This window comes from Furipterus horrens, unplaced genomic scaffold (assembly GCF_987537825.1).
Source record: "Furipterus horrens unplaced genomic scaffold, mFurHor1.1.pri manual_scaffold_11, whole genome shotgun sequence".
NCBI lineage: Eukaryota > Metazoa > Chordata > Mammalia > Chiroptera > Furipteridae > Furipterus > Furipterus horrens.
In genome coordinates, this window is record NW_028327181.1 from 11,369,672 (window position 1) to 11,384,038 (window position 14,367).

Here is a 14,367-nt window from a genome sequence, read left to right on the forward strand (position 1 = left end):
CATGACCTCCCTTCATTGTACCTAATGGTGTTTGTCTCCTGAGAGGACTATGCATTTTCACTCACGGTGCCTTCACCAGCAGGAAACATGTATCCTGTACCTGCTGTGGGTAAGGTATTTTTATGAAGCCCATGGAGAAGCCAGTTTTCTCTGTGGCTTCTGTGACTGTGCAATTGAAGGGTTCTTAACCCTGTGTCAGAAGCACTTCTGGAACTTTTAAAAAGCAGATGCTCAGACTTACTGCAGACCTTTTGAATTAGAATCAGTTAAGGTTAGACCTAGGCATGAGTATGTTTTAGAAGTTTCATAGGCTCTTCAGATGTATAGCCAGACGTAGAAATCAGGGGCGCTAGCATAATATTCTGTAATGTGGTGTTGCTACACTTCATATTTCTGTGTTTCAATGAATTAAGTTCTTAAGTGACCTGGCACACACCCAGGCCACCCAGACATATGTCCACCCCTTAAAGAGGATCCTCACCTTTGCCCTTGTGGACACCTAGGCAGGCTTGGCTTGGCACTGTATTTCTTAGTCTGCAGATACTTGCTACCTGAATGAATGAACAGAACCCTGTAAGTGAATATCAGAACATCCATACAGTAGAACATAAACTCCAACTCAGACGAGCGTATTTTTCTTTTCTTAAACTTCGATGTGCGCTAGGCTCACTAAGGGAGTTAGTTAAGAACCAGGTTTCCCTAGCTATCCCTGGAGACTGTGTCAGGGCTTTGACTGCTTTCCTGCAGTTGTCACACGGAGAAAACCGTGCCTGCCCCTCAGGTCACAGGAGCTAGACGGCATGGCATAGCTAAGTGCCTGGTACAGTTGCTGCCATGTGGCGGGCACTTAGTAATGACAGTGCTGTTGGTGAGAAGCAGCTTGGCCAGCGTGGCTGTGACACCACCCACAAAACTCCAGGATTCCCTTTCAGTCCAGAAGGATTGAATGATGTGTCCTGTGGGCAGGGCAATCAGGGTGGTCCTCCAGGCCTTCTGCCTGTCCCCAGGGTTGTAAAAAGAGCTCTAGCGCCAAGGTTTCCCTTCCTGAGGTCTTGGTTCCCTGAATGAATCCTTCTCTCTGTTTCCTGCAAACGATGCTTCCACCTGCTGGGAGCAAGCACTGAAGATGAGCTCATGTTCTGCCTTCTCAGTGACTTGTGCTTTAGTGGAACCAAAGTAGCCGCCCTGCAGTTTAGTCATCCGGGCCGTTACGGATGACAGGCATTGCAGGGGTTAAGAAGGTGGGCAAGGGGTAGACATACTCAGGTCCAGTCCGATCTTGTACAGATGTATGCTCCTGGGCAAGCTGTGGCTTCCTCAGCTGCACAAGGAAAATAACTGTAGTGTGTGTTTCACTTAATCCTTTAGTGAGGATTTGGGGGCTGGAGGAAGCTTCCACATAAGACTTTCCCAGAAGCCCTCTACTCAGTGCTGCCTCCTTCCATGAAGACTTCCAAAAGCCACCAGTTAGATTCTTTCTCTTCCTTCTTCTAAATACTAGCAGAGTTCCTTTCTTAGGATACGGATCCCGTTCTGCCCTGCGTTAAGGTTATTTGTATCCTTAATTTATTTCACTGGCTGAAAGAAGTGCTGAGAACAGACAGCTCCTGGCTGGCTCCTGTCAGGTAGGTTCCGGAGTCCTGTGCCAGGCCCTCTAGGACCTGAGCTTTCTCTACCTTTGCAGCCTGTCCTGTCCCAAGCATCTTGCCTGCAGTTCTCAAAGCTCCTAGTGTGCACGTGAGGTTCTCTACCTGGAATGCCCCCTCCCAGGACTTGCCTCCTCAAGTAGCAATTAGCATGACTGAAGAATTTCCAGAATGTAAAAGTGCTTTTGAAAGTGCCAAGAAACTGTGGCAGCTGCCCACGGTCACCGCTGGGTGAATGGATGGCGTTTTGAAAAAAAGAGAAATCCTTCAGTGTGTCGATGGCAACAAAGCGTGGGGCCCGCGTTGCCTGGGGTCCGTGACCGGGCGGCCAGCTGTTCTCCCCCACCGCTTCTCATACACACCCCCTTGCATGGTGCTGAGGCCCACCGGCCAGCCGTGGGAGGCAAGGGACTGGAGGAACTTCGCCGGCTTTGCTCCCTCTGAATGGCCCCCTTTCATCAGCATGTGCGGGGACAGCAGCCTTTCAACCCAAATATCGGGAAGACGAGAGTTCCACAGGAGCCGTTTGCTCGCTGGGTGGGGACATCATCCGAGGACCAGGAATCCTTGCCGAAGAACTCCAGCCTCTCCCTCACCTTTCTGCTTTCTCTGGAGGGCGTGGGAGGCAGTTAGACATGTGACCCCAGCAGGCATGGACCTTTTTCATTTTACCGACTTCTGCATCTCCCTTCAGCCACCTCCTCACTTCTGCTCTTCGGAGGTTTCCAGCCCAAATTAGTACGTATCTCCACCACTGGTTTCTGTTTTCCTACCACGTCTCAGTGCCTGGATGCCTGGCTGTTTATGTTCTGAGGGCTGGGGGTTTTTGAGGAGCAGCGATTGAGGTTTTTCTCTGTCTTCAATGCTTTATAGAAACTAATGCCGCGTCATCTTCTGAAATGGCAGGAACCGGTGTCTGAGAACATGTTTGTGCTCTGGAGATAAAAGCATTGAGGATGGGGGTCAGGAGGGCAGGGGCTGTCTTTGTTTTTAATTCAAGATTTTTGTTAAAGCGACAGAGGAAGACAGTTGAGTTTTGTGTGTCTGGGTCTGACCTTCTGGAACTCTGGTTGCACTACTTAGTACACCAGCATCTTTGAGGTAGTGGCTGGTGTCTCTGTAGCTGGGATGGGTGGTTGGCGGGTTTGTGCTTCCCGACCCTGAGTAGCTAGGAAAGTGTGTGTGCCATCGACGAAGTGGATTTGTTAGAGGGCTTCCTTCCCGAAAGGGGCGCCTTGAGACTGATGAGTCGGGGTACAGTGCCTCTGGGTGTTAGAAGCATGGCCAGGAGCCCCACGGAGCACTGTCAGTGGAGGCAGTGTTTGCCGCAGCTGCCCAGAGGGTGTGTGAGGCTCTGGGCGCAGTGAGCTCAGAACAGAAGACAGGAAACAGGGTCATGAAGAATATCTGCATCTTGTTTTCGTAAATCCTGTGACTGCCCCTGCTCTGCGGCCTCTTGTTCCCGAGAGTCATCTTGTGTGGCCACCCTCGCGCTGTGTCCTCTCACCATCTCCCCAGGCACAGGGCGATGGGCCTGGCTTGGGATAATGTGTTCTCTCGGCTTCCCCGCAGCTTCCAGGCTCACTCTTTCCAGTAAACGCCCGTGACTGATTGCTGAGAGGACAGAGGCGGCGTGTTCCAGGGCCCCATCCACACAGCCCCCAACTTCATGTGTACATGGGAGGCTCTGATTCTTTATCCACCTCAGGAGCCCTGAGGAACAACTGGCCTCATCAGGGATCACAGGGTAGAACCAGCCTATTCTTTTGCATTGTTCCCCTTTCTTTCCAACGGAAGTGTAAGGGAAACCAAGGGGAATTTTCGCCCATGATTTCCAAGGCAAAGGTCACCGTTAATGGCTGGCTGTTTCCAGAGTGCTCGGGTTTCTGGTCAGTATGGATTTTTGTTTTTCTTTCTTTCTTTTTTTTTTTTTTTTTTAACTCATGAACAAAAGAGGCTGAAGTTGCCTTGCCAAGATTTTTCCCAGCCGCTTCGATGAACTGATGGTTAAGTTTCCTGGGTTTTGGAGTCCCTTGGGCAGCTCTTTCAGGTTTTGCTGAGAATAAGTAGTAAGCAATCTATGTCTTAAACAGAGTAGTTCTGAAAACAAACTTGGTTGTGAAATTTTAAGGAAGGAGAGGGTGACCAATTTGAAGGGTCAGAAAGTGTTGGGTGATTCTGCCGCCTGCTAAGTTAAAACAACGTGCATTTCACATTGGCCAGAGAGAGCTAAAGTGCTTCTCGACTTCTGTGGGTGAGTGAGACGGCAAAGGAAGGATGCTTCTCATTTCTTCCATTATTTATAATCCTGGGCTCCTTAACGACCGTTACAACTTGCAGCACAACTGTGTGACTAAGACATGGGAAGGATGGCTTGGCAGTACATTCGCGGTCATAAATAAAGAAGTGTTGTATGGATGTAAAGTATTGGTATTCTGAAGTCCATAAAGCCAGGTATCAGTGATTCAAAGGCCCAAATAAAAAAGTCAGAACTAAGCCTTACTGTTTGATATTTGAGCAATCGCTATTTTTAGCTTGGAGATTTAACCAGGAAAATGAACAGATTTGATTGTGGACTTATACTCTAGAAGATAACCATTTTTCTGATTCCAGGGCCTGCTCATTTACATGCTAGTTCGTGTAGTGAGTTTTCTTAGCACCTAGAGTTACATCCCTTAGCTGAGTTTTTTATTCCAGGATTAGAATGTTTAACTACTCATCTTAGATGTCTGGGGCAAAGATGGACTTGCTTTTTATTTATTTGTTTGTTTGTTTATTTTTATTTTTTAAAACATTGGAATGTGTCACTTTATTTTTATTTATTTATTTTTTAATAATTTATTTACTTGTTTATTTATTTATTTTTAGAGAGAGGGGAAAGGAGAAAGAGAGGGAGAGAAACATCACTGTGTGGTTGCCTCTCACTCGCTCCCCCAGCTGGGGACCTGACGTGCAACCCAGTCATGTGCCCTGACTGGGAATCGAACCAGCGACACTTGGTTCGCAGGCCGACACTCAATCCACTGAGCCACAGCAGCCAGGGGGTGTTTATTTATTTATTTTTAGAGAGAGGGGAAGGGAGGGAGAAAGAGAGGGAAAGAAACAACTGGGGACTCAGCCCGCAACCCAAGCATGTGCCCTGACTGGGAATCAAACTGGCAACCCTCTCATTCGCAGGTGGGTGCTCAGTCCACTGAGCCACACCAGCCAGTGCTAGTCTTGCTTCTTTATGTTATAGAAGACATTGTTGTATTTCTATCAGGAATTGATTTGCTCTCTTAAAACAAAAAAAAAAGTGCCACAGGTTTTTTAAAATGGTTTTCCCTTCAAATTATTTATATGTTAATTGTTTGCTCAAGAGAGAATTAATAATCTTTACAGTACCTAAAATTTGAACTGTGATTTTCTTTCACAAAATTAATAAAAATAAAATGTTTTTTTGTTATGAGTACATGTCTTCTATTATTTTGAAAATGAAACAAAAATAATCTTTTTAAAAAGTTAATATTTGCTAAATGTAGAAGATTTGGAATATACTAAGAGGTGGAAAGAAGATAATCAGAAGTAGTCCAACCCCTCAAAAAATTCTGTTAATGATTTTGGTATATTTTATGGGTAATTCTCAGAGTTGATGGTATTTTTGAATAATTGATAGTAATTAATAGATAACTGATAACAGTCTATACAGTCTTAATTTCTGCATCAGCAAAAGAATTTTTGGGGTGTTTGGAAATCTTTAAAAATTTTTAATTACAAATTTTTAGGCTATAGTTTGAATGTAAATGTTATTAGTAGTTGAAATAACAGACCAAAGATTTATTCTGCTCTGAAATTCATTGGATCAACTTGAGGTTTTCTGTAGCAACAGTGGACAGAGCAACCTTGACTAAGTTACACTCACTTTTCTTAAGATGCAAACAAACAATGGAAGTGTAATTTCCCTTTCCTTGTAGTCCATCAAGAGAAGGCACCAAGAAGCAGTCAAGTTGTTAAAAAGTCATGGAATCGGAAACAGAGATCAGCAGCAAGACTTAAATTCACAGTGAATCACCCTGTCCTAATCAGGGAGTCAGGCCCTATTTTGAGAAGATGTATTACAGTGAGGTCCCTCCACAGTGCCCTGCAGGAAAGGCTCTTGGCCCTGGAAGAGCCCACGTACAACCTTGGGTGCTTTAGCAGAAGTATTATTTCATCACACAAACTTGCCAGCAGTGAGCTTGTAGCTAAGGTTTGGGAAGACTGTTATGAGAAGTTTTTATAAAAGCTGTTTTATTCCATTTGATTTTTATGTGCTGTTTGTCCACACTCCAGCTTTGCCTCTCTAGCAGGTCTTGGCCCATTTTCCTCTGAATTCCAGCCTAACTGTGCTCGGGTTTTATTCTTTCCAGCGTAAGTGAGAGCTTTTTCATGGTGAAAGGAGCAGCCCTCTTCTTACAACAGGGGAACAGCCCTCAAGGCCAGCGAAGTCTTCAGCATCCCCACAAGCACGCAGGTAAACTGATGTTCTTACATTGGAACTTATATTCTCTGCTACTAGAGGAACTTCCTGTTACTGCTGGTTTTCAGGGCCAGAGAAATGGGGGGACCAGATTTGTAACGATTGGAGCAGGGAGAAGCCTTTCCCTGAGCAGGCGGGCCATGCATGTTTACCAGGGAGCGCCGGAGGCAGGTGACCCTTTTGGGCATCTGTGTCTGTCTCATGAGTAAGGTGGTCAGTAGCATTCAGTTTGGATGTAAAGGTTCTCTACTCAGAGTTTATCAGTTAACTGCGTATTTTAAGTTGTAGTGTGATTTTTTTTTTAAATGCACCAGAAGGCATTATAGCCAGGTGTTGTCCCCTTGAAAACAGCCACCTTGATTGGGGTTCTGTATACCTAGTCTGGGGATGCTGTCATTTCTCCGAGCATTTGGAGAACTCATATGGAGAATTTCTTTTTGTGTTTGTTTTTTCACATTCTCGGCAAGCTATTCTTCAACAGTTAATATCAAAAGAAAAAAAAAATCAGTTTTTATAAAAGGCAGTGGAATGAAAAAACAGTAATTATTAAACTCAGCCAAGACCATCTAGAAAGAAAAAATTTAGCGACACATCTGACATGAGCAGCTGACAGCCTGCCTAGCCTTTCAGAGAAACATGTGTCCCCTCTGTGTGTCCCTCCCTCCTTTCTTCCACCCCATAGCTGGGGAAATAGGATGCCCACGGACAGAGCTCATGGAATCCTCATTTATTTAGCCAGGAGCGGAGGAAACCCAGTGCCAACAGAGAGAGAGGTTCCTAATGGGTCTGCGGGCAGAACAAAGCCATAACTGTGGGTGGCGGGCTGATAGGTGATAAGGTTTTTAAGTTCCGGTTTCCAAATTTTCTGCAACAGGTTGTATTACTCTAACAATGCAAAGAAAGCTCCAGCCAGCCTCATTTGGGGAACCTATTCGAGCTTCTGGCACGCACTAAGATGGGATGTCTTTTTAATGGTGGACTTGGCTTGGGGAAGTAGGGAAGTGATAAAGTAGGGATCAAACCTAGTTAGTATTACTTTAGGTCCAAAAGCAAACAAATAAGGAATGCCTATAAAGTAAAAAGACTGGTTTTCTTTGGTGACTTGACTCTGAAACCAAAGGCAATTGGAAAAGAAAAATTCAGAAAACATTCGTGTACAAGTTAATCTTTGTAATAGGCAGATAGCCTCTCCAGGTACGCCTTGGACGGGCAGCACACACCTGAGTGTGAGCTGGGAAGGCCTCTGACTCTTGGAACAGCAGGTGAGAGCGACTAGCAGTTGAGACCAGTTTTCTTGTCACTTTGATCATTTTGTTTGTCTCACCTCAAGTCATCCAGCCTCCCTTGGATCTGAGTGCCTAGACTAGAATTTTGTATCTTACAATTGATAGCCACCACCGTTCCTCTGGGCACTCGGCGTGTTCCTGTTGTCTGTAGAGTCACTTAAACATTTCCCCTCCTGCTTGTGGAAGTCTTATCTATTGACGGAAAATGCAGAAGAGTGTAAAGAGGACACGTGGTGCCCAGTCCCTTTTCTTCCAGACCGGCTCGTAGCAGATCCCCTACTTCAGCCACGTCCTTAGTTTCTGCTGCCCTAGCCTGCAAAATAACGTTTGCTTAAATTTAACAATATTTCCCCCCAGGCTTGTCTATATTTGCCAAATTTTGTACTTAAAAACCCATATAGCAAATATTTCAGAAAATAAAAGTAACTTTTAAAAACAGGGCAAAAGCTGTTTCTCACTCATCCTCATTATACATTTCAGTGGTGGAGTAAGAGAGACTGAGGCTTTACGATTTTGTGATGTTTCTCCTGTGGGGTAGGCAGAGAAGTTTTAACATCTCGATCTTCTTCCTAACATCAGCCTCTCTTAGGTTTCTGCCTAGAGAAAATAGGTGGGTGACCTTTCAAAACTTTCTTCATTGGTCCAATAGGTGACTTACCCCAACATCTTCAAGTAATGATCAATCTTCTGCGTTGTGAAGATAGAATCAAGCTGGTAAGAAGAGACGACAGTGGCAAGTTTTAATTTTTCATTGTGAAATTTGGTAGGGAATTAGTCATGAGCAATGGGTGTGGTTGGAGGGGGTGGGGTATGAGTTCTACGTTTTAAAAATTCTCCCGGATGGTTCACAAAAGCCAAGTGAAGTTTGCTCCTCAGTACCCAGAAGGTCCAGAGAAAGGCTGTATCAGGTCTCTGTATCAGTCTGTGCTAAATTGTCATCTTCGTTCTCTGGCCTTTATTATTCCCCCATTTAACAAACTTGGGGAGGAGGCTCTCCTTTGAGCCCGGCACTGTCCCTTGTGTTAGGGCTATAAAACAGATGCAGCTCCTATGCCTAAGAATCTCATCTTGATTCCAAACTCACAAAGGGAAAGGTAGAAAACAGAAGTCCTTGACCTTGGTTGGGTAGGGGAGGGGGCACCAGCTGGAGAGGCAGGCCAGTAAAAGCGTCTCTGCCTGCGTAGGCCGTGCGCCTGGAGAGCGCCTGGGCGGAGCGGGTCCGGTACATGGTGGTGGTGGACAGCAGCGGGCGGCAGGACACAGAGGAGAGCATCTTGCTGGGAGTCGACTTCTCCAGTAAGGAAAGGTAAGTCTGATGGGACGGTGGTTCCCTTCTGCGGTGGGACAAGAGTTGCTCCTGGAAAAAGATTTACAGGGTCCCATACCCTTGGGAGGTGCTGGAGGGATGCGTGATGGCAGGTGGTGAGGGTGATCAAGCACCGTAAAGCCCGGCATTTCAGTTCTGTATGCAATGGTGTTAGACCCAGTCTCTGCACTCAGAGTTCAGGGTCTGCTGAGGACAGAAAAGTTGCACTGTGCGTAGAGCTCTAACACTGGGTGCTATTGGGTGTGTTCTAGAAGAGGGCGCCTTAGCCTGGAGGGCTTCCTGAAGGAGGTGGCAGCTGTGGTGAACACCCAGGTAAAAGCAGCCCAGTGAAGCGGGGAGGATGCCATGTAGGCAGAGTGGCCCATATAAGAAGTATGTGCTTTATAGGCAGTGTGTCAAGCACCTTATCCAGTATTGCTATCCTGTGGATTCCCAAGCACTTGCTGACGGGTCCTAGGTCAGAGGCTTAAAAAGAGGTTTGGAATTTCCCAATACCTAGAGGCCAAGCTCATCATATCATAGACCCTATTATTTGTGTGAAATGAAGGCAAACGGCTCTTCTTACATCTGGGATAAGTTAGTACATGCGAGATCATTGCAAAGCCTGGATTTGTTAAAACTAGATTAAGTTGACTCCCTTTAGTCATCATTCATTAAGCAAACAATGTATTTGCATTCTCCTGTGTATGAGGCAACAGGCCAGGCCCAGGTAAACAAAGAAGCAACAGTACACACAGTTCTTGACCCCAGAGAGCCTATAAGCACAGTGAAGGGGAGCCATCATCAGATGCTGGGGCGATGCGCTCAGTGATGCAGAGACCTGGGGACCTCTGGGAACACAGGAGGGGTGGGTGTAAAGGGGCCATGGAGCAGGCGGTGGCTGAGCCCAGTCTTAAAGGACGAGTGGGCAGCTGGGCAAGTTCAGGAGTAGGGATGTGTGGGTTTGGGGCTCTGGGGGGTCCCCTCCTTGCCTCACCCTAGCACTGACACAGCCATGAAGGTCCAGGGGCTCTGAGTCCCAACATACATTTTATTGTGCAGCTCTGCAAAGGAAATACAATTAGCGCATCAAGAATGGGTAGCACTGCGGGGTGGCACCTGAGAATTGGCCTAACACGAAAGGCTTAGTCTAACTGTACCTGAAGGACTTACGACTCCCTTCCCCTCAGATAGAGAAGCAGAGGCTGGGAGAGCCCAGCATGGGCACAGCTACTCTGGGAGCCCAGCGCTCCCTGTCTGCACAGTCGCACGCTCGTAACATTACTCCGTGGGCAGGCTGTTGAGTGGTAGCAGAGATGTAAGCTGGAGATCCCTGGAGGTTGTCGGAGCTGGCCTTGGCTCAGTTACAACGGTTTCTCACAAGCCTGCTCTTTTAAACGCCTGAAGAATGTTCGTAATAACCTGAAGAGCCCCTCTGATAAAGCCCTTTCGTCCCCTCTGTGTGTTCAGCAGCGCCAGTCTCTGAAGTATCGTTTCACTGTTAGGATGGGCAAGACAAAAGTGGATTAAGCTAGTTCTTAAATCAGCAGCTGCACAAAAGGCACAGAAACAGAGGTCTCGCATTGAACTCAGTAATGGTGTTGGCGCCCCCCCCCCCCTTCACCCCAGGACAGGAGGCTGGGTTGGCTGCCACTACTCGCCCAATTCCCCCAGAGTGCATGTGGCCTTGTGCCCAGAGTGCGCCAGCCATCGGTGGCTTCACCCCTGCTGCGGTGAGGTCGTGTGGTCAGTCGGTTGCTCCTTGTCCCGTGAGAGCTGCAGCTGAGACCTGGTGTTCACGGAGCTGCAACCACACAACATAGTGGGGTCAGAGTACCCTAGGACTCTCCTCGAGAAGGGGTCACTGGCAACTTCCTGTAGTGGGGCTTTCTCAGACCTAGGCCTTCTAAGATTCAGGAGTGAGCAGTCCCAGCAGAGCCTCTCCCAGACACACACCCAGTGGCTGGAGGCAGGTCAGGGGCTGGTCCCCTCTGTGAGGTGGGCGGGCCGGGCGAAGACACAGGGAAGTCTGTGTGTAAGCAGCTGACTGCTTCTCTTTCCTCCCACATAGTAAGAGCTGTACCATTGGGATGGTTCTCCGACTGTGGAGTGACACAAAAATTCACCTTGATGGCGATGGGTAAGCAGGTCTCTTTAAAAGCTTCTTTTAATCACTAAACTCTGAAACATGAGTTGGTTTGAGCATCATGGGGTAATCATTAGCAATTGAATCATGTGTGTGACGTGTTGATTATATCAGGAGAAGTAATATTGCCTTCCAGGGAGCCACACAGGACAGGGGCATTCTGGATATCACATAAGAGAGTTTGGGTCATGAAGCAGCAATGGAAGAACATTACAGGAGATCGCTGCTGTGTGAAGTTCAAGAGCAGCAGTCAACTGACGTTCACTTGCCATGATATCGTACATGAATAGTCATGACATGCCCTCCATTTGGGGCTGCTCTCTGGGAGTTCACAGATAACATGGCAACAGCAGGAGCTTATAGACTCTGGGCGTGCAGGGAAGGACATGCAACTGGCAGGTACAACCGTGTCTCAGGTGCCACTTTGAGGGCTGCAGAGGAGGAATCATTTAGTTGGTCCTGGGTAGGTAGACAAGGGGGAGGGCCATCAGGTTCTGCATATGCTTGTACCCAAGGGAAATGCACAGGTTCTGCGATGGGTGGAAAGAAGCAGAATAGGAAATTGTCCCTACTAGGGTTCCAGCAGTAAAAGGTATGCTGTCTCGGAGATAGAACTGGAAGAGAGAAATAAAAATGGGGTTTCTTGAAGGCATAGGATTATGGTAATGTTTTTCCTTTTTAAAGTTTTGCCTTCCATTAATATAATTTCAGTGCAATTCCAAAACAAAAACAAAAACCCATAATGATGAGCTATGTGGGGCGGAAAGTCGCAGGTTGGTGGGACCATTGCAAGAGTGAAAACGAGCTGGTGTCAGATGCCGTCACTGCCTCGCGCCCCTTGCTGGGGTTTCAGTTTTTGTAGACTTCACGTTGCCGGGTTAAAAACAAGTCTTCTGCGGTTGAGAGCCTATCTTCTTTTTCCCCTTGCTTTGCCCTTGTCTGATGCAGCCGGCCTGTAGTCCCTCATCAGACAGCAGGACACACATTTGTCCTCAGAGTGTCCCCAGCGGGCCTGCCCACATCGTCCCGCGGTGGTGCGGTTAGAGGGTCCCGTTTCTGAGCACAGTACCTTTTTGTTGTCTTTCACCCTTAGTGGATTCAGCGTCAGCACGGCAGGACGGATGCACGTCTTCAAGCCCGTGTCAGTGCAGGCCATGTGGTAAGTGTGGTGTTAGGGACTTCTGACTCCTTAGAAATAGTTGCCAAGGTAACAGTGTGAATAGAAAAACCCCTTCTACTTAGAAACCCATTCAGGCACATCTATTTTAGGTGTATGACAAACGATACATAACAAACTTGACCATTCTAACCGTTTTTAAGTGTAAAATTCAGTGGCATTAAGTACATGGACAATGCTATGCAGCCAGCACCACTGTTCATCTCCAGAACTTTTCCATCGTCCCAAACAGAAACTGTCCTCACTAAACACTGCCCCCCAACCCCCCTGCCTCCAGCCCCTGGTACCCTCTGTTCTACGGTGTCTCTATGAGTTTGCCGTTCTGCGTCTCTCATGTGAGTGGAATCACTTGTCCTCCCGTGCCTAGCATCTTTCAGTTAACGGACTGCTCAGGGCTCATCCATGCTGCGGCAGGTGTCAGAACTTCATTCCTTTTTAAGGCTGCGTAATATTCCGTTATACCACATTTTGTTTATACATTCATTTGTTGATGGACTTTGGAATTGTTGCCACTGTTTGGCTATTGTAAATAGAGCGACTGTGAACATTGGTAAATAAATTATCTGTTTGAGTCCCTGCTTTCATTTCTTTTGGGTTTATTCCTAAAAGTAGAATTTCTACGTGATGTGGTAATTTCATGTTTAATTTTTTGAGGAACCACCAAACTGTCTTCCATAGCAGGTACACCAGCAATGCACAAGGATTCCAACTTCTCCATATCCTAGTCATCGCTTGTTATTTTCTGGGGTTTTTTGTTTGTTTGTTTGTTTGTTTTTGCATAATGACCATAAAATGTGAAGTGGTATCTCATTATGGTTTAGATTTACATTTCCCTAATTAATTGATGTTGAGCATCATTTGATGTGCTTATTGAGCATTTGTGTATCTTCTTTGGAGAAATTGTCTATTTTGTCCTTTGGCCACTTTTTAATTTGGTGGATTTCTGGTGTTTTCGCATATGTACAGTTCCTGCTGACACACCTCACTGTACCTGGCACACAGCTGGCCTTCACTTTTCTCTGTGAGGGAAGGGCACTCTGCTAGGTGCTGAGCGTCTTGGACATGCTTCCTGTCCACATGGAGTTTAAAGTCTGTAGGGGGAGGTGGCTGTAAACACAAAACACGCAAGGGTGCTGGGGCTGTGGGATACTTGCTGCCGCGTGCGGGGGCCTGGGCAGGGCTGGGGCCTCCCATGTGTTCTGCTTTCAGGATGAGGTCACTGTGGGTCAAGGTTGCATTGGGCAAAATAAGTCACGTCCAGAGCTTCCCTGACCCCGGCACACACATCTCAGCGCCTCCTTGTCCTTGGAGGGTCGCACAAACCGCTCAGGCAGCAAACCCTACAGTCTCCCGTGAATAACCTGGAAAAGACTCGGGAAAGCTAGTGGCACCTGCTGGGAAGACTTCTGCCCAGTGTTTCAAATAATTACTCTTTTTCTAGGACAGCGAGTTAGCAGAATGCTCCCATGGGCTTCATTTCTAGCTCCTCTGTCACTCCACTCTGTAGTCAATTCAGGATCATTTTGGGGGAAATCATAATTTTATAGATGTCCCAGATGTTTCTTTATGCTCCTGGATTTTTTACTTTTTTTAAATATTTCTCTACAGCAAGTGAAAAATAGGCCCACATGCTTTTCCAAAACTTCAGAACAAGAACTAAGTATAGTAAATAATTCACTCAAGTTTGTTCCCTCCACCAGCTTAGAGTGGACCAATGTGTGCCACCAGGAAGGTGACGTGGCTCGCAATGATGTTTATACCATTGTTGAGCTGTTCTCTGATAACTCTCCCTCCACCCAAGGCTGCGCTCTCTCACCCCTCATGAACCTGATTCACCCCACTCGCTGAGAAAGTTTCAACCTATATTTTTGTTAAAAGAAGTGAGACAAGAACACTAACTTGGCCGTTAATGATATGCGTTGTCCCTTCTGTCCCACTGTCTTCCCGAGCCACCTCTTCAATTGGTTTCTGTGTTAAAGTGGCATTGAGAACTCATTTCCTTAGGCACCTGAGCTGCTGTAAAATGGCTGGGAGGAGTGAGAAATTCGGTTGTTAGAACGCAGTGAGATGCCTTTGGCTGCACACTAGCGACCCCGTCCTCCCAGCGGCGGGGCTTGATTGTAGTTCCTGCGTTCAAGGTGACCACAGCCTCAGAAGCGAATCGCCGTTCTTGGGAGGGAGTCAGCGCGCAGTCAGATGATACGTGCAGCGGCCTGACGGGGAGAGCTAGGAAGTTTTCTGCTTCCTGGTTGGGAATGGCGGGCGGTGTCCTGTCTGCTCCTGGGTCAGTGTGCATGTCCCGGAGACT

At 47.0% G+C, this 14,367-nt stretch overlaps 1 protein-coding gene across 1 annotated transcript in view; it reads left to right on the forward strand.

Moving 5' to 3' along the window:
• SSH1 (slingshot protein phosphatase 1) overlaps positions 1–14,367 on the forward strand; it is a 49,294-nt gene that overhangs the window by 19,572 nt on the left and 15,355 nt on the right. Inside the window, exons 3-7 of the mRNA XM_090291238.1 lie at positions 6,035–6,138; positions 8,080–8,144; positions 8,615–8,736; positions 10,808–10,876; positions 11,976–12,041. Of these exons, the coding sequence (XP_090147364.1) occupies positions 6,035–6,138; positions 8,080–8,144; positions 8,615–8,736; positions 10,808–10,876; positions 11,976–12,041 (426 nt within the window). The remainder of the gene's footprint in view (positions 1–6,034; positions 6,139–8,079; positions 8,145–8,614; positions 8,737–10,807; positions 10,877–11,975; positions 12,042–14,367) is intronic.